Source organism: Elgaria multicarinata, chromosome 5, assembly GCF_023053635.1.
Source record: "Elgaria multicarinata webbii isolate HBS135686 ecotype San Diego chromosome 5, rElgMul1.1.pri, whole genome shotgun sequence".
Classification (NCBI taxonomy): Eukaryota; Metazoa; Chordata; class Lepidosauria; order Squamata; family Anguidae; genus Elgaria; species Elgaria multicarinata.
In genome coordinates this window covers 5155141-5175366 of record NC_086175.1, presented here as the reverse complement: position 1 = coordinate 5175366, position 20226 = coordinate 5155141, and the positions used below count along the sequence as shown (strand labels likewise).

The window sequence follows — 20226 nt, the reverse complement described above, 5'->3', positions numbered from 1 at the left end:
ACACAAATGCATGAAACAAGTAAGAAGTTTGATCACTTCTTAAAGAACTAGGAAGTTGCAAATTTGAATTTGATGAAGAGTAACTGCTTATAAGTTTTGTTACAAAAGGAAATTCTTGTTCAACCGTGGGGTAGTGCTGGCAGCAAGGAACTCTCTTATTCTGCTTCCTCCATGCATCCTTGGGTAGCCATCCAGCGGAAGATTTCAGGGTAGCCCATAGGCTACCAACACCAGCAGTGGTGGTTGGGCCTTTGGCCCCCTTGGAGGCCCACTGTGACACCTTTACTAGACACTTTGAGGACAAAGTTGCTCAACTCTGGAGCAAACTAGACACCATTATTACAGCTGTGTCAGATGAGATAAACGATTCCATGTCTACCATGTTATGTGATCAGTTTCAGTTACTGCAGCCTGATTATGTGGACAAATGACTTGCAGCAGTGTGACTGCCCACATGTCCCTGGGATCCATGTTGTTCCTTCCGGATTAGATGTAGCAGATTGGGTATGACTGGGTGGGTCCAGGGTTTGGCTAATATGTCTTTCTGTAAGGGCCTAGTGCCTGCTGCCCTTAGAGGTAGTAGTGCAATCACAGTTGAAGTAACCTACCCTGGATTCCTTGTTTTTTAACAACTACTGCCTGGTCTCAAATACCCCATTTCTGGGAAAGGTGATGGAGAGGGTAATGGCTGGGCAGGATATTGATTATCTGAGCCTATTTCAGTCTGGGTTCTGGCCTGGCTGTGGGGCTGAATATGCCTTAGTTACCCTGGGTAGATGTCCTTTTATTGAGAGAGGGACAGCAGGAGTGTGACTGTGTTACTTCTTCTCGATCTCTATGGCTTTTGATGCTATTGACCATAGTATCCTCCTGTACCGTCTCTGTGAGATGGGGATCGGAGGTTCTATGTACAGGGCTGAGTTCAGAGAGTGACAATGGGGCATGGTGCTCTTTTGCCCCTGGCACCTGTGCTATGAGGTGCCTCAGGGCACCAACCTTTCACCTTGTTAACATCTGTATTGTATATGTGCGTGTATCTTGTTTTCATCTATATGAAGCTGTTGGGAATGGTAATTTGGGCCAAGATATTATCAGTATTCTAATGTTCTTTTTCGTGGTCTCTGTGCATCACACTATGGGCTCTGAGCTTTGCCTCGGAAATACTTCTCTAGCTGAGAAACGCGCGTGTTCCCGCCTTCCCCTCAGTTCCGTTGTGACCGCCTTAGCTGCTGCCTCGCAGGAATTCTTCTCCTCCTCATCTTAAAAAGTTTGAGTAGCTGAGTTACCTGTATTATATATATTCATCTTCCTCTCCTCTCCGTTCTTCTCCTTCTTCTCTTCATATTCCTTCTTACTAAAAAAAAAAAAAAAATTGTTAAAAACTTCTTCTTTCTCTCTTACTATATCTTGCATGGCCCTTAAGGCACCCTTTCGAAAGTGCGTCCGCTGTGGTAACAAACTCCCTGCAGCGGATGGACACTCACTCGGCTTACTGTGTCTTGGTGAATCACACATAGTTGAAACGTGCCACCACTGCCAATCTTTTTCTAAGCAAACGAGGAGACACAGAGCAGACTGGCTTAAAGCTGAACTCTGGAAACAAACACTGCAAAAAGTCGACAAACCGAAAATCATGGCTACTTCGACCACACCTCTACAAGCTTCGATATTGACTGACCCTTCGACATCGACATCACGCACCGAACCCTCGGCATCGAAGTGTTCTCTTACCGTATCAACGGCAAAAAAGTTAGCAAAAAAAGCTAAAAACGCTAAGTCTCCTTCTACTACACAGGACAAACCAAAGAAAAAGAGACCTAAAACCGCGAAACCTGGCCTGCTTCCGCCACGCCCAGCGGTCATAACAGAGAGTTCCAACCCGGCAGAATTCCCGGCTGTTGAACTACTCTCCACGATTTCGGAGGGTGAAATTCGAGAACCCTCGACGCCTACACAGTTATCGATCTTACCTCTAACTCAAAGAGACCCACCTAGCACCAACAATACAGGGCATGGTCGACCTACTCCTCCACCTCGACCTATATCCAGACCCGTATCTAGGATAAGATCGAGGGAACATAGCGTACCTCACTCCCGAGCCGAGCGCTACGAACGGGAGACGCTGTTCTCGGTCAGGATCTCGACATCGATCACCATCAGTCTATAGCGATCACTACACTAATAGACATCGACATTATTATCACAGCAGATCAAGATCACCATACCATGATCACGATCGATACTCTGAATATTCTTACCCTCCATTATGAATACTACTATGATAGGAGACCATCTTACTGTGAAGATCGAAATACATAGCGTCCTCCACAATCTCAAACAAAAAACCCTGCAACCTCGTCTAATACAGAAACATGATTGGTACCTGCTCAAACAACATGCGACGAACCGCGTACAACTTCTCCAAGGTCTCCTATCCCTGTCGAAGGCTATGAGTCTGATTCCTCATCGACATCAACTGAACAACCTTCTTTACCCTCCCCCGATGACAACCTTGGTCCCAAGGAAAGAGGATCACCTTCCGAAGAGATGGGCTCCTTCGCAGAGCAAATACTTCGCATGGCTCACGCCCTTGGCGTCGATGCACAACAGCAACAAGAGCAAATTACAGGCCCCATTTTTGAACCACTATTTACTGAAGCATCGGCTCCAGTAGAAATACCATTCGCACCTACTCTACTTCAAGCTGTTAAACAGACATGGACTTCTCCCTCTATAATGACACCGACATCTCGTCGCTTAGCATCTATGTACAGGGTACAGAAGAAAGACGTAGAATTTTTATTCACTCACCCACGTCCAAATTCGATAATAGTCGAATCGTCCCACTCGACATCCCAGAAACATCATTCTTCCCCTGTGGACAAAGAAGGTCAAAGATTACTCTGTACAGCACCATGTGCATTGATGGTGCTATATAAATAAATTATAATAATAATAATAATAATTAGACTTCCTTGGCAGAAGATCATACTCTGCATCAGCTCTAGGTCTACAGGTCACAAACTATCAAGCTCTTATGTCCCGATATCAGTTGTTCCTTTGGGACAAAGTTGGCTCACTATGTGATTACTTGCCCGAAGACCAGAGAGAACTAGCTTGGGTTTTTCAATCCGAAGCCTCACGCCTATCAAAACTCCAAATTAATACAACTCGACACCAGACGGACTGCTATGCCAAATTAATGATGAGTTCAGTAGCCCTTGAGATGCCATGCTTGGCTCAGGTCAGCGGGAATGGCACCGGAAGCTCGTTCAAGGATAGAAGAACTACCCTTCGATGGTGACGGACTATTCAACGCCTCCACAGACGAGAAAATGGACACAGTCCAAAAAGCCAGAAACAATGCCAAAAAGATGGGATTAGGCCAACAAAACCAACAACTTCAACCTCAAAGAGGACGTAAATGGTTCTGCCAATACCAGACATACCCCCAAAAACCAACCGACAAGGCACCAAGATTCCAACCTACACAATCTTTCCAACGAAAGCCTTATACTCTGACCAATCGTTTCCGCCGACAACAGAAATCGGACAACTTGCACAAACGTCGTCTTTGACTCAAGTCACCAATACCTTGCATTCAGCGATCGTCTATCCAATTTTTACCACGCCTGGGAAACCATCACCACAGACTCGTGGGTCTTCCAAATTATCCTCCGAGGATACAAAATCGAATTCGAGACTCTCCCTCCTCTCGGTACTGTGAAGATCACAACACCCTCCACCGCACTCGCCCACGAAACTACCCTCCTCCTCTCAAAAGGGGCTATAGAGCACGTTCCACCAGAATCCAATCACGCAGGGTTTTTTTCCAGGTACTTCACCGTACCGAAAAAAGACGGGGGTCTTCGTCTGATCTTAGACCTCAGAGATCTCAACAACTTTATTCACCCCCAAAAATTCAAAATGACAGTGCTACACAATATCTTACAACTCCTAAGAAAGAATGCATGGTTTGCGGTTGTAGACCTAAAAGACGCTTATTTTCATATTTCCATCGCCGAGACACACCGACACTACCTCCGATTCGCTATCGGAGAAGAAATTTACCAGTTCTGCGTACTGCCGTTCAGACTCAGCACAGCCCCACGGGTATTCACCAAGTGTATGGCCGTAGTCTGTGCCCACCTTCGCCTATCCAACGTCGAGGTATATCCATACCTCAACGATTGGCTACTGACATCGGACTCGAAGGAAACTCTATGCGACAACATCTCCTTGACGTTTCATACCCTGGACACTCTCGGACTTTACATAAACCCCGAGAAATCAATTCTACAACCCACTCAGTCCATAAAATTCATCGGAGCACGAATAGAATCAGTCATCGGAAGAGCATACTTACCTCGAGACCGAGCATACCACCTCATTCGCAAAACCCAAGCTCTCATTATGAAACCTCACACATCGGCCCACAAAATACAACGCCTACTAGGATATATAGCATCGACCACCACAGTCGTACAGTGGGCCAGATTCCATATGCGCCCTCCACAACTCTGGTTCCTCCAGCACTATGACAAAGATCGCGACTCAAAGAACCACTTCCTCAACATTCCACCTACCGTTATCGACAGCCTTCGATGGTGGACAAAGCCACATCACCTCTTAGGAGGAGTCCCTTTCCAACAACCAGCCCCATCCAGGATACTTCCCACCGATGCATCGACAGCAGGTTGGGGAGCCCATTGCGGAACGCTACAAATCCAAGGCCAGTGGACAACCAACGAGTCCACCAACCAAATCAACTTCTTAGAACTATAGGCAGTCAGAAAAGCCCTCAAAGCATTCGAACCTTACCTCAAAAATCACCACGTGCAGATACTTACCGACAACACCATAAACAAGCAAGGAGGCACAAGGTCCCCGAAATTAGTTGACCTCACGCTCCGAATCCTCAGGTGGTCTATCCCCAGAAGGATATATCTGTCGGTTCTTCACATAGCTGGGAACGACAACACCCTTGTAGACTCTCTCAGCCTCACATTGATCCTCGATCACGAATGGCAACTCTCAAACACCATACTCCATCAAATCTTCCAAACCTGGGGTCAACCAACAATAGATCTATTCGCCACAGCAGAGAACGCGATATGCAAGACATTCTGCTCCAGGGGAGGAATAGGACATGGGTCCATGGGAGACGCATTCACACACAATTGGACGAACGCCCTTTTTTACATATTCCCACCTTTTCCGCTACTAAACAAAGTAATTACGAAAACCATACAAGACAGAACGAACTGCATTCTAATTGCTCCCTGGTGGCCCAGACAGGCATGGTTCTCACCACTAGCACGCCTCACCAAAGGATGCACATATCGACTCCCCCTGATCTCGTCCCTCCTGTCATGCAACCACGGACAAATCCTCCACCCCGATCTCCACAGATTGAAACTAACGGCATGGAGGATTGACCACGACTATACCTAGACAATGACACACCACCGACCTCTCCTCATCTACCACCAGAAGTACATGTCCTAAAAGCATGCATAAAACAATCCACTAGGACATCTTACGCCACCAAATGGGCATGCTTCTGCGTTTTCGCAACTGCAAACTCCTTCCAACCTGATCAATGCTCCATTACCAATGTGTTGACCTTCCTACACCACTTATATGAAAAAGGGCTAAAGTACTCCTCTATTCGCGTCTACTTAGCCGCTATTTCGACACACCGTGGAGAAATTCAACATAGACCCATTTTCTCCACACCAATAATAAAGAAGTTCTTACGAGGCCTCAAAAACCTAATACCTCCAGTAAAACCTATTGCTCCCAACTGGAGTCTCTCAGTGATTTTAAACGCACTAACAGCAAAACCATTCGAACCTCTTGCTACCACCCCCATATACCTTCTGTCATGGAAGGTAGCATTCTTAGTAGCAATAACATCGGGGAGAAGAGCAAGCGAACTATCAGTGCTCCGCATCGACCCCCCTTTCACTATCTTTCACAACGACAAGGTTGTCATGAGACCAGACATTGCCTTCTTACCTAAGATAGTGTCAGACTTCCACATCAACCAGCATATCATCCTTCCGACGTTCTTCCCGTCTCCTTCGACAGACCTAGAAAAAAGATTACATTGTCTGGACGTTAGGAGAGCCTTAGCGTTCTACAAGGACAGAACAAAAACATTCCGCAAATCTCAAAACCTCTTTATTTGCTACGGTGGCAAACAGAAGGGACATACACTCTCCTCTCAAAGGCTCGCCCAGTGAATAGAACACACTATCAAGCTAGCCTACCGCCTAGCTAAACTGCACGTTCCTCAAGGAATACAGGCACACTCGACCAGAAGTTTAGCCACTTCCACTGCTTTCGCAAAAGGAGTTTCACTGGAGGACATATGCAAAGCAGCGACATGGTCACGTCCTCTAACTTTCGTCAAACACTACAGCATCGACACCCGCTCCCAGAAAGATTCTTCCTTCAGTAGAGCAGTGTTGTCAGCTGTTCTTCACTGACACCGACCCTCCACTGGTGAGTGTTAGCTTGGTAATCGCCCATAGTGTGATGCACAGAGACCACGAAAAAGAAATGCAGGTTGCTTACCTGTAACTGTAGTTCTTTTAGTGGTCATCTGTGCAGTCACACAACCCTCCCACCATCCCCACTTTGGTGTCATACACTGAAGTGTCATCCTCTCGGTACCAAGATCGTGGGAACACGCGCAGTCATGCGCAGTGGATGGTGGGGGAGGGTTCCCGCCAAAATTAACGTTTCTCAGCTAGAGAAGTATTTCCGAGGCAAAGCTCAGCGCCAGCGCAGAGCCCATAGTGTGACTGCACAGATGACCACTCAAAGAACTACAGTTACAGGTAAGCAACCTGCATTTACGGAGAAAAAGAGCTGCATATCATCTGAATTGGGTGAGGCCATGCAAGCCCTGGGACAGTGCCTGGAGGCAGTGGTGAGCTGGATGAGGGCAAATAAACTGCGCTTGAATTCTGGCAAGATTGAGATGCTGTGGGTGGTGTTACCTATTTCCAGAAGATAGGTCAAGTTGCCTGTTTCAGACAGGATTACACTCCCTCTGAAGGAACAGGAACATAATCTGAGTACTCCTAGAGTCATCATTGTCACTTGAGGCCCAGGTGACTGTGATGTTTTACTGTTTGTTGCCAATTTATATAATGTATTTGTGATGTTTAAATGATAGTTGCCCTTTAAGATGTGAGTGCTGTGTGGACTTCAAATACAAGGTTGGTAAGTAGTTAAATCTAGGGGGAGAGAATGTGAAGTGAATGCTGACTGGCTGGTGGTCCAAAGGTCTGGATTGGTTGTTAGTAGTGAGGGGGAGGAATGAAGAGGTAGTAGAATTGTATGTGAGAGAGTGAGCTAGGTAGAGTTAGGATCTGCTGAAGGCAGGATTGCAAATGAAACAAACAAGCATTGAACTGATGAAACCATAAGCATTGTAACTGCATAACCTTACTTATTGTTAATTAAAGTTCTTCGTGGTCTCTGTGCATCAGACATATGGGGGGCTCTGCGCCTGCGCAGGGCCAGCTTCGGAAACTTCTCTAGCTGAAAGTCTTTTAGGCGGGAACCCCTCCCCCACCGTCCACTGAGCATGCTCAGGGGTTCCCGCCTAATCCCCTCAGTTCTCTTCAACCGCCTGTAGGGTCAACAGCTTGTGGAGACTTCTCGTATGTGTGGTATACTTTACCTCAGCTGAAAATATTCTATTTTCCTTCTTGTCTTTTCTCTCCAGTTTCCTAATCTTTTCTATTTAGATATATATGAATTCGTTTGTTGTTAGTTATCCTTGTGGCTTATGGCACATCAAGGCCTCTTCAAGAAGTGCCCTGTTTGCGGGCTGAAGATCACGCTAACCGACGGACATTCCCTTTGTTTGCTTTGCTTGGGGGACACACATTGTGGAATCTTGTGTGTTTTGTCTAAAATTCTCGAGGCAAGCGAGAAAAACCGATCAGATCGCCTTTGGGCGTTGTTCTGAAAAAAGGCGTTGGAGGCAGTGGAGGTACCGAGAGGATCTCGATGCTCCAAATCTCCTATTATAATGGAGTCTGTGCCCCAACCTCCTCCCGCGCGGAGTGAAGCCTTATCGGTTCCCCCTTCCTCCTCTCAGCCGCATCAACAAAGGCGGCAAAGAAGATTTCTAAGAGAGTGAGAGAGCATTCTGGGGCTGACAACCCCAGAAAGAAAAGAGCAAACTTAAGACGGAAAATGGGAAGAAAAGAAAAAAACCCGATATCGAGCCTTTCATTGCAAAGGTCTCCTCCGGAACCGATAAACCCGATACCGAGGCTATCGCTACCGAGACCATTTTCGATACGAGATGGGCGACACCATCTACACCACCGGTATCGAATTCTCCGCCCCAGGCAGGGCACGGTATCGGCTCACCGATACTTTCTCCGCTGCAGATCATCACGGTACCGACAGATGATCCCAGCGTAAGAGCATCGATTTCAGAAGGCGAAATTAGAGGTTCCTCCCTGGATAATACCATACCTGATCGGGGTCCCAGTTCCCCTCGGTACCGAGAGGAACCACAGCCCATCGATACCGACAGACGTCGGTACCGACAAGTGCCCCAGCAAGCGCCGGTCGATACCAAAGGCTATCGATACTGACATATGCCTCCTTACAGATACGACCGGGGTCGTTCACTGGCTTTAGCTCATTCAGGTCCTCAATATATGACCTATGATGAGCGACATCTGTCCCCTCCAAGAATGTGGGACTATTACGCTGATTGGCAACCTTCCTAGTATCCTCCGTATTATTACGAGGATTGGAGACACAGAAGGCACCAAGATTACTATTATCAGTATCCATAGGAATGGCAACACGAGCCGTACCCGCGTTTCCGCCAACCACCCTCCAAAGCGATCTTCCCTCCATCCCTCCCAGAGGATGTCTTGGCCATGCCACCGCCGCCTCTACCATCTGTACCGAGGCGCGCTCCGCAACCAATGCAAACCGCAGTACCATCGGAAGCATTGCAAACGTTGCCTACATCAGACATGGGACTGGATGTTCCATCGGAGGAGGATTACCAATCGGACTCCTCACAAGATACATCACCACCAGATGACCTCGTGGTCACTGCAGACGTGGTGTCCCCTTCAGAGGACTTAGCACACTTTAATGATAAGGTACAAAGAATGGCAAGGTTCCTAGGGGCTCAAATATCCCAACCTATAGAGAAATTTAATGACCCAGTTTACGATGATGTATACTGTGGGTCATCAACCCCAGTGGCTATTCCATATTTGCCTGTGCTGCTGCGCACAGCACAACAATCATGGAAGCTGCCCTCCTCTATGCCACAATGTCGAGGAGGCTAGACAACATATATTTATAAGATGCAGGACTAAATTGTCCCGTTCCTATTTACATACAAATAATGCACCAGTGGACAAAGAAGGCCGTAGGTTGCATGGCCTGGGGAGAAGAGTATACTCTTCTACAGCTTTATCCCTTTGTGTGCATAATTACCAAGCCACAATGGAAAAACGTAAGCTCTTTTAATGGGGGAATATTACATCTCTCTCCGGATTCTTGCCAGATGACCAAAGGGAACTGGCAGATGTTTTTGTATTGAGGCTATGAGACTTTCTCGACAATAGCTTAATACAGCACGCCACGCTACGGACTGCGCCTCAAAGCCATGGTAGTTTCCATTGTGCTACGAAGGCATGCGTAGCTGAGGTCTGCAGGGCTGTCCCAGCAGGCATGCACCCGCATAGAGGATCTGCCGTTCGATGGAAGCCAGATCTAACCACTACTGTTAGAGTCCCCATGGCTGGCCTCCTCGGTAACAATAATAACTAGGTTCTTCAGTACACTGAAGCCTCTCGATACCGAGACTTGCAACAATATAACTAGCTTCTTCAGTGCCTAGCCTGTGACCTCTCAGTACCTAGACTGCTCTCAATACTGAGAAACAATCTAACTAGCTTCTTCAGTGCGGAGCCTGAAGCCTCTCGATACCGAGTCTGGCAACAATATAACTAGTTTCTTCGGTACCGAGAATGAATCCCTCAATGCCGAGACCGACAACAATGTAGCTTCTTCGGTACAGACTGGAGCCCTCGATACCAACTGTGGCAATTACATAACTAGCATCTACAATGCAGACGCTGGAGTTCTCTATGCTGACACTGGCAATGAACATAACTGGCTTTTTTGGTACCAAGGTTGAAATTTTTGGTACTGAAAATGACAATAACATAACAATAATGTTAATAGCTCTTTGGTACAAACGCTGAGACTCTTGATACCAAGAGGGCATCTCGCATGCAGCTTCAATGTCAGAGGGTGAGATGTAATATCTCTCCCCTCCAAACCCAATGGACATCTGTCCACCACATCAGGCAGTGTATACCTTGCAAGCTAACCACCTATTTCAAGGTCCCTATTTCAGAGTCTCTACGCTCTGAGTGCTTTGCTTTCAATGGAGAGCGTTTTATTATCATGATGTCTGATGTCATCGTTCTTGGGGTTCCCCCCCCCCTTGGAAGAGGAGGGCATACAATGTTAAATGGGCCACGTCTCCTGAGAATACCATACAAGCATGGATACTGGCTTTAGTACCGTGATGGGGATACGTACAACTGTGATCACTGTCATTGCGACCGATACACAGGGCTCAGCTGTTACAGCCACAATGCGTCAGCACAATTACTTAGCTCTTCCCCATTCCACCCCCATTCCATGGGACATTAGGAGATCAACTTGGGGAAGATGAGTTAGAGCATAAGAATAGACCTGATTCCCTTCAATCCTTTGAGGACTATCAGTCGGTCTCTTCTGCATCACCTACACAGGGCAGAACCTCCTTTGGAGGACTTATACCACTTCCCGGTCCTTGAGGATGACCAGGCTTGGTATTGAGACACATAACTAGGAAAATAAAGTGCAGGATTTTGTATCTCATGCTGTATGTACTGAGAAGCCAACTCCAGTGTCGATATTTTTCCTCCCAGCACTGCTTCTGACAGTTAAAAATTCCTGGAAGGGCCCTTCTTTGATGGCTCTGACATTGGAAAGTGTAGAATCTTTACATAAGGTCCAGTAATGGACATGGGGTTTTTTCTTTATGCACCCGTGTTCCAATTCTATATATTAGTTCAGTTAGCCCCAAGGGGAGTTTTCAGAACATATTCCTCTGCTTTGGGCCCCAGAGTCATACACTATCTAGTTATGATGTCCAGATCCAACTTTTCCTCTTGTCAGCAACTTTACATGACCCGTCACTTCACTGTGAGTTGAGAGCGATGGTGCGCGCTCTGGCGCTTCGCATGCATACCTGTGATTAGCAGGTCTCACTCTGTGAACTAGACTGAGGACCTCCCATCCGATGGTGAAGGATTGTTCAATCTCATTGCTCATCTCGTTTCCTGCATCAGAACCAGCAAATTACGGATGACACACTGTCTTTCTTAATGCTGCTCCTCAAGAAGGGAGTAGGTTTTGCCCCATATACATAAGTATGCATACTTCCATATAGCCATTCAGAACACTCGCCAGAGGTACCTTGGGTTTATCATAGGTACCGATATGTCCCAGTTTGGGTGCATCTATTGGACCTAAGCACAGCCCACCGAATGTTTGCAAAATATATGGCAGTTCATTTGCCTACACAGGGTGAAAGTCCTATATTTAGACAACTGGCTTCTAGTAGCATCTTAGAAGAGGATGCTATCGAAGGCAGTGGGAGTAATCCTCAATTTATTGAGCTCTCTGGACCTCATAGTAGAAACCACAATGTTAGACTGTCAATCCTTACCCCCTGATATATGGGACATAATTCTAGCAGCTAAGAAACAAGCGACTGGAAAGTCATATGCTACCAAATGAGAAGCTCACTCCTCCTTTGCACTAAGCAGGAATGAGAAACCCCTTTCAGAGCCTATTTCCACCATCCTCACTTTCCCTTTTTCCTTGTTAAAAGAGGCCTTAAGTTTCCTCACTTAGAGTTTATCTGGCAGCGATTCTGCCTCACATTTATGGATTTAGGGCTGTTCAGTCTTCACTCATCCACTGGTTAAGCGCTTTATGAAAGGGATGAAAGATACAGTTCCACCCCTTCATTCCTTTGTTCCGCAATGGAGCCTTTCCGTGGTGCGCAAAGCACTGTCTGCCAAGCCTTTCGAACCGTTGGCAAAGACAGATTTGCGTTTACCGACTTTTAAGGTGGCATTCCTTGTTGCCATAACGTCTGCTAGACGTGCATCAGAGTTAGTGGCACTCCGTATGGACTCACCTTATACGGGTTTTCATGCCGACAAAGTGGTCCTTAGACCAGACCCAGCTTTTTTCCAAAGGTTGTTTCTCCTTTCACCTTGGACAGGATTTTACTCTGCCAAGCTTTTTCCTTGCTCCGACAACTCTTCTTGAGTCAACACTACATACGCTGGACAGAACAGTGACTCTCCGGAGATCCCTAAGATTTTTTGTTTGTTATGGGTCAAACAAAAGGGACTCCAAGCATCTCCACAGAGAATATCTGCTTGGGTTTTTTCAGACTATTAAATTAGCCTATGAACTTGCTGGCCCCCCGCTGAAGGGGAAAGTGCGCTCTCACTCCACCAGAGGAGGGGCCACTGCTACAGCTTTTTAAAGAGGTATTGCCATACCGGACCTCTGCAAAGCGGATACCTGGTCGACACCTCTGACTTTTACCAGTCACTACCATCTGGACATCAGAGCGCGTACAGACTGTGCTTTTGGGCGTGCCGTCTTATCGGCAATCCGTTGAATTTTCATCCATCACCTGACACCACCCACCTCCGGGTAGTCAGCTTGTTATTCACCCATATGTGTGATGCACAGAGACCATGAAGAAGAAAGACAGGTTGCTTACCTGTAACTGTAGTTCTTCGAGTGGTCATCTGTGCAGTCACACAACCCTCCCACCGTCCCCACTATGGTGTCATTTTTTGATTACCTGGTGGTTCACCTCAGTGAGACTGTTTAGGCAGTTTCAAGAACTGAGGGGATTAGGCGGGAACCCCTGAGCATGCTCAGTGGACGGTGGGGGAGGGGTTCCCGCCTAAAAGACTTTAAGCTAGAGAAGTTTCCAAAGCTGGCCCTGCGCAGGCGCAGAACCCCCCCATATGTGTGACTGCACAGATGACCACTCGAAGAACTACAGTTACAGGTAAGCAACCTGTCTTTCTTTCTGTTTCATAAACTGGAGTGGATTTTTGGAGGGTCAGTGAGTCACAGAGTCAGGGTGCAGCATTCTGATGACCCACCCCATAATTGGGATCCTTTGATTTAATAAGAGAAATAAAGGAGGACCCAAAGGGTACTGCATCACAGTGACCTCATTGGCTAGGAGTGCCTTTTACCAGTTTTGGTTGGCTCAGTCGCTGCAGCTGTTCCTCGACCACAATAGCTTGGCTACAGTGGTCCAAACATTGATAATCTGCGATGCACTCAATGTAGGGCTACTCTTGAGAATGGTCTGAAATCTGCAGCTGTTACAAAATGCAGCTGCTCATCTTCTGACTGAAGTGGACTATCAACAGCACATAATATCTGCTGACTACCAGGCTAATTTCAGTGTTTTCATGTTAGTCAAGTAACCTGGTACAGCCTTACCCCAGTTGTAATTGCCCAACCACTTTATCCAGCTATGTCAAGTCAAGTGAATTGCCTTGTGCCAGAATTCTCAGCTTACCTGTTAAATATTTGCACCTCAGATGCATAACTGGTTTATCTCATATCTCTATTACTGCAAGCATATGCACAAATAAATGCTTGGGATGTGAATGAAGGAGTAGCTATTATCTTCTAATATAACTAAATATGAAGCTATTAATCTTGGCTACAATGGTGTATGCTTCAGCTCTGTATAAATACAGTTAATTAACTATTGCTGAATACTGTGTTTGGGGACACTATTAAATTTTGCATGTGTAGTTAAGTGTGTACATACCTCATTGCATAAATAGTAAATCTGAGTTACTTCAGATCTGGAGTTCAGATCCGTTTCAATGTTAACATGTGACCCAGCAAGTGCTTTCTTTATATAGGCAGTGGAGTCTATCCAGGCTGAAGATGAGAGTGCAAAGCTATGCAAACGCAGGATTGAGCATCTTAAAGAGCATAGCAGTGATCAGCCAGCTGCTGCAAATATGTGGAAGAAAAAACGCATGGATCGCATGATGGTGGAACATCTCTTGCGATGTGGCTACTACAATACAGCTGTAAAACTAGCCAGGCAAAGTGGTATTGAGGTTAGTACTTGCTGTGATGAAGTAGGTGTGAAAATGCTGCTGTATTTGATTCTGCCTAGGATTTGGCAGGCACCACTCTCATTGGTCGGGTTTGGATGTCACTTTAAGTGATGACGGGTTAATAAACTACTCACAGTATTTTGAAAATAAGCTACTGTTATCCCCCACATGATCAGATAAATAAGCTGCTGTGCATAGCTTATTAAGCTACTGTATATAATTTGAGTCATCCTCCTGTCCAAACATTGCTGGAAGTTTGCAGGATCAGGACAAAACTGATGCATCCTCAAAACCCTTAATTGCACATTTTCCCCTATAGCCTTTGCTGGCAGACAGGCCTTTTAAGTATTCACAGTATCACTAAAGCACAACTGCTCTTCTCCCCATAAACACTGCTGAAATAGTCATTTAAGGTGTTCCCAATTGCACATTTCCTCCCATACACTCTTCTGGAATAGCCCATGTAAGCTGTTTTCATTACACGGGGGGGACGCCTGTGAAAAATAGAGCGGCAGCAGCATTCCAAACTGCTTTTTCACGCAACCCTTTAAGCAAGTAAATTAACCCAAAATGCCTGACAGAAGACACAACAACCCATGATGGGTTAAACAAACCACCATGGCTTACTTATCCCATTGTGGGTTATTGTGTCTGACCCCAGCCATTGAGTAATTCACTTAAATGATGGCGTACAGCTGCTGCGTTCTTCAAGCTAGGAACTGGATTGTGATGTCAGCGTGATAGCTGATGGAAGAAAGCTGCTTCATGTCTGGATCAGTCATGGTTAGGCAGGGGATGGGAATCTCTCTCCCCCCTCAACTTGATCTGCTGCCTGTCTGGACCAGCTGCCTAAATCAAAACCTACAGATGGAAGACTAGCATCTCAAGGAGAAAGCTATGGTAGAACACTTGTCCCTGCCCTTTAATTTTCCAAGTGCAGGGATTTTTTTGTAGTGGAGGACAGCTATACAGATTCCCCATCTGCAGTCTTAAATGGAACTCTCCAGCTCTATAGTGTTTTAGATGAGATGGCCAGAACTGTACACAATATTTCAAGTGTGGTCACACCATAGTTTTCTGTAAAGATGATCCCCAACATGGAAATTGCATTTTTTTTTTAGTGTAGCAATACACTGGGTCAACATTTTTAATGAGCTATGCAACACAACCCCAAGGTCTTCCCTAGTCAGTTACCACTGACTAGCATATATGTAAAGTTACGATTGTTTTTGCCTCATTATATCACTTAATGCTCATTCCTTCAGTTTGCAGAGCTCCTTTTGAAGCTCTTCGCTGTCCATTTTTCTTCTAACGATCCTAAATAATTTGGGATCATCAGCAAACTTGGCCACCTCAGTGCTCGCTCCTAATGCCAGATTGTTTATAAACAAGATAAAAAGCACCAGTCCCAGTAGAGATCCTTGGAAGACCCCACTATTTATATTCCCCCATTGCAAAAACTGTCCATTTATTCCTACTCTCTGCTCTTTAACAAGTTACTAGTCCATATAAGGATCTCTCTCTTATCCCATGGCTTCTATATCATGTTTCTGCTTGCTTTAAGATTTCACAGAATAGCTTTTGATTAGTTCAAAATAATTACTGGGGATTCTGGCACAGAATGGATCTAATTGAATATCATCATCTACATGCACTGGAAACAAAGGATTTCTTGAAATAGCTTGCTGCTACAGTGTTCCTTTAAAAAGTTATACAGGCAATAGAAAATTTGCCCTAGGCATTTTAATACTACATTGATTGTCACAAACAGGTTGTTCATTTCCTGTTACGAATAACCTATTCATCCATGTGGAATTTTGATATGTAATTTGTGCTCTTAGCCAGTGGAGTTAGAAGAATGTGGGCGGAGGTAGTAGTCATTGCAGTTTGGTGGCAGGTCTTAACGTTGTATTTTCACATACCAATTTAAGTATTGGTGATGTAACTGACAATTTCATCTTGTCAAATGCCCCACTAGACAGAGCTTCTACTTCATCCCAATCAGCCTATACAATCTCACCAATCCCAACAGAATTGGTTAACAGTTGAAGTGTGCTTTCAAAGCAGACAGTTCTAAATGAACAGTAATACCCTTGGGGGTGGAGGCAAACTCTCAATGCTGCTTCTTTTCAACTTGAAATTATGCCCCAAAGTACAACTTTTTTTCTTAAGTAGTTGGCTGTTAATAGATGTTTCTTGGTTCTCTGGTAATACTCTATCTTTAACCATGTCAAATGCTCTACTGAAATATAGGCACATGGAATCTACTATAGTTCTACTGCTAACCGCCCCCACCCCATGTAAAATTCTTGAAAAATACAAATGGTTTAATTAGGATATAAAGAACTTGTGGCGCACTCTTGGCAAAGTGCAGTTCCTGGGGCCTCCAGAAAGTGTGTATTTTCCCTGGCATGCCATTAGCGTATCCAGGGGAATTGCGTACTTTCTGGAGGCCCTGGAAAGCGTCCTTTGCCTCCTCTGTATGTGACAAGATTAAGAGGGCCTTAAAGGCCATGATTTGCACGAGAGGGGGAAACACGATTTCCCAAGGCTGAGGAAATTGCATATCCCACCCCCCACAACTGATGGATGCCTTAAAGGCCCTGTTAATACGACCTTTAAGGCACCTGTTGGCACTGAGGGGGGGTGTGTTTCCTCCACTCTGACATTAGAGTGGAGGGGGAATATATGCAATTTCCCCAGTCTTAGGCATAGGTGCATCTTCCTGGACCTCTGAGGACCAGATTAAGGGGGGGAGGGCAGATGGATATTTGCCTCAACGCTAGGTTTAATATTGCATATCCACCTTGCCCAAACTCATGTTCACCATATTTTCTACTTTTTCCCCTTAGCTTTTTGTGCCTTTCTTGCTAATGAAATTATAGCTACCTATTAATAGAGAAGAGGAATAAAGTACTTCAGAAACTAACAAGCTTTCTATTCAGAGACTAACAAGCTTGATTTAAATTAAGCTTCCAAATTTCTAGTGTATGTATGCATATTTAACATAAAGGGATACCAACTAGTTGCTGTAATTACTGGAACATACCTTTTTAGATCTAAATATACTAATTAGGAACTTAATCCAAAATGTTTGTTCGTGCTGTTCACATACTTTGCACTACAGAATTTATCTGCTTTGAGCAATTATTTAATTAAAATCATTAAGAGAGATTGCACACTTGAAGGTGAAGCAAGGGCTGGCAGTATTTTCTCATGCTATGAAAAGTAAATGCTTTTGTTTGACTGTCTAAATATTAATTTATGCAATAATAAATATGCTACCTATTGGGTAATGTATAATGCTTAACCTCAAACCACACTTTTTTACTCCTAGTTGGTTCTCTTACATAGAAAAACAGGCTTTAACTCAGAGTTGGATCCATATTTAGTTGTCTGCAGCTAGGCTAACAGAAGCAGACTTTACTACCTCCTCTTCCTTATGCTCCTCCAGTTCCCAAAAATACTACATAGAGGGTCGGGAGACCTTCCTGAATGGCATAGGCTTATGGTGCAGGGGGAACGGAGTATCAAAACTAAGCGGAGACATATTCTGTGAGGAAGTACCTCTAAAAGTATCTTTAGTGGAATCTTCATATTGGGTTATCTTAAGGAAAGTTGTTGATGTAAACAATGTAGTTCCTCAGGTGAATAACTATGTTTCCCCTCTCTTTCTAGGACTTGGTAAATATTGAGATGTTTTTGACTGCCAAAGAAGTAGAGGAATCCTTGGAAAGACAAGAAACAATGACTTGTTTAGCTTGGTGTCATGATAACAAATCTAGACTCAGAAAGATGAAGGTATGCAGGATTTTAAGCTGGCTGGAGTTTTAACTGGATGAACGATGTAATGGTTGTAAGGCACAAGTTTTATGCCTGAATTAGCATGTGTGAATGGGGTTAAAAAATAATTAGAACCACCCAAGAAGTGTATTTTGTTGTACATAACATTGTGTAATTTTCTTCCTTCTTAAGGCAGAGGTGGATATGGATTTAAAATATAAATGAAGAAGAGTAGAATTAATTCTTTGAAGAAGCTGTCCCAATTGATGGACTTGTATTATGGATTAACTTTGTTCCTGATTGTGAATCTCATTGATTCAGCTATACTTCCTAAATTAACGTTATACAACAAAACAGATCTTTATAAAGTATTTTATTTACAAATTGACATGAAGGATAGGTATTTAAAATGAAGGCTTATACTAATACATTTTTTGTATTCTGCTTGGAACATTACATCATGTTTGAAGCTTCCCCTAAACATACAGCAAACAAAATGTTCATGGGTCCTTTAGTTTTATATTAGGATAATTTTGGGTAACATAACTACTTGAGGTTAAATTTCCTTGCCTTACAATGTATCTCGTCCTTAAGGAATACTACAGGCACTTCACATACACTATATTATTCTTACAACAGCCCTGTAAGGTAAGTCAGTATCTTCATATTGCAGATAGGAGGCTGAAGCTGAGAGTGGCTTGCCTGAAGCTTCCTAGGGAATTCATGGCAGAGATAAGGTTCAAACAAGGTTCCTCGTGATACATAGCTATGTCTTAGCCACTACACTAGCTCTCTGGTTTGTAAGTACACAATACAGTATAGGTTGCAAAACCTGTTTTGTAAGTACACAGACTAGTTGCATGTAGAATTCATATTAACCAAAGTCTTCTCTAACACTATTTTGATTGTGTAATGGATTTTAAAGATACAAATCCATTATATCAATGAAAACAGACTTTCTCTGCACTACATATAGTACACATATTCATTGTCATCATAGTCAGGGCTGGCTCAAGGCATTTTGCTCCCTGAGGTGGAAAAATTAATGTCACCCATCCCTTTCCTGGTCAAGGTGCATAGTACTTAAATCTGGCCAACATACTTGGCATGTGAAGGAAAAAATTCCATGCCTCTCCCCAACCAAGGCAGTAAAAATGCAATAATAATGAATAAAATTAACATTTTGTCAAAGTGGAAAGTTGCAGAATTACCCTATGCCTGAATGCATGGTTTCTTTAGAACAAAAATAAAGACTTCAAGGAGGAAGATGATACATAGCCAATTCAGCAAGCCAAGATGCACAGAGAAATGAGATTTAGAGGGGAGGAAAAACAACAACCAGATGCAGAGAAAAAATCCAGTTGAGAGAAAGGAAGGGAAACAGCTAATCTTCAACATCATCCTAAATGCAGAGATAAATGGAAGTTACAGAAAATTGGGAGCGGGGAAATTACAGCAGGAAAGAAGCTGAGATGCAGAGAGAAACGGTTTGAGAGAAGGGAGGGGGATAATAGGAAAGAAGTCCAGATGAATAGTGAAACAGAGGAGGAAATGGGACAGCAGGAAAAATGACCCAATGCACAGAGAAACAGTATGTTGGAGAGAGGGGAGGCAGCGGGAAAGAAGTTCAGAAGCAGAGAGAAATGAGATTTGCAGAGAAGGAGGGGGAGTAAGGGTTGTAAAAAAAGCCCAGATGCAAAAAAAAGAGTGTGTAATTCATTGCTTGTCCTTGCCTCTTTATGATATTGTGCCCAACCTAATCCACACATGTATGGTGCACCCTTTTCCTTCATCAGAAGGCATCTGGTTGCTTGTAATTTCCAAGCAGATTTCAATTAAAATGAAATTCAAGTGCAGCCACCACATACTCCAAGCAGGGTTAATGAGGGGAGGAGAGGGGGCTCAGGCTTTCCTCACCTAGGACAGGAGCTGCCCTGTCCTTGAGACAGGTTGCAGTTGAGTTCTTCGTGGGCTCTGTGCCTTCGCGGAGCTTTAATTCAGGAAACTTCTAAAACTTCTAAAGTTTTGGTGGGAACCCTCCCCCACCGTCTCACTGCACATGTCTACAGCGGGTTCCCACTTATTCCCTCAGTTCTCTTTCAGCTACTGCAATGGTTGCCTCGTGGGGAACTTCTGCTCCAATAGAGCAAACTTTGTGATTGCTGAGGTTTTCTGGACTTCTTCTTAGCTTGTT

The 20226-nt window shown here is 44.6% G+C and overlaps 2 protein-coding genes across 3 annotated transcripts in view; one reads left to right on the top strand and one right to left on the bottom strand.

Moving 5' to 3' along the window:
* The window catches only part of CTBP1 (C-terminal binding protein 1), a 426424-nt gene that overhangs the window by 247851 nt on the left and 158347 nt on the right, over nucleotides 1-20226 (bottom strand). The gene's annotated exons all lie outside the window — the stretch shown is intronic.
* MAEA (macrophage erythroblast attacher, E3 ubiquitin ligase) overlaps nucleotides 1-20226 on the top strand; it is a 71356-nt gene that overhangs the window by 14679 nt on the left and 36451 nt on the right. Inside the window, exons 3-4 of the mRNA XM_063125924.1 lie at nucleotides 14046-14249; nucleotides 17928-18050. Coding sequence (XP_062981994.1) covers nucleotides 14046-14249; nucleotides 17928-18050 — 327 coding nt within the window. The remainder of the gene's footprint in view (nucleotides 1-14045; nucleotides 14250-17927; nucleotides 18051-20226) is intronic.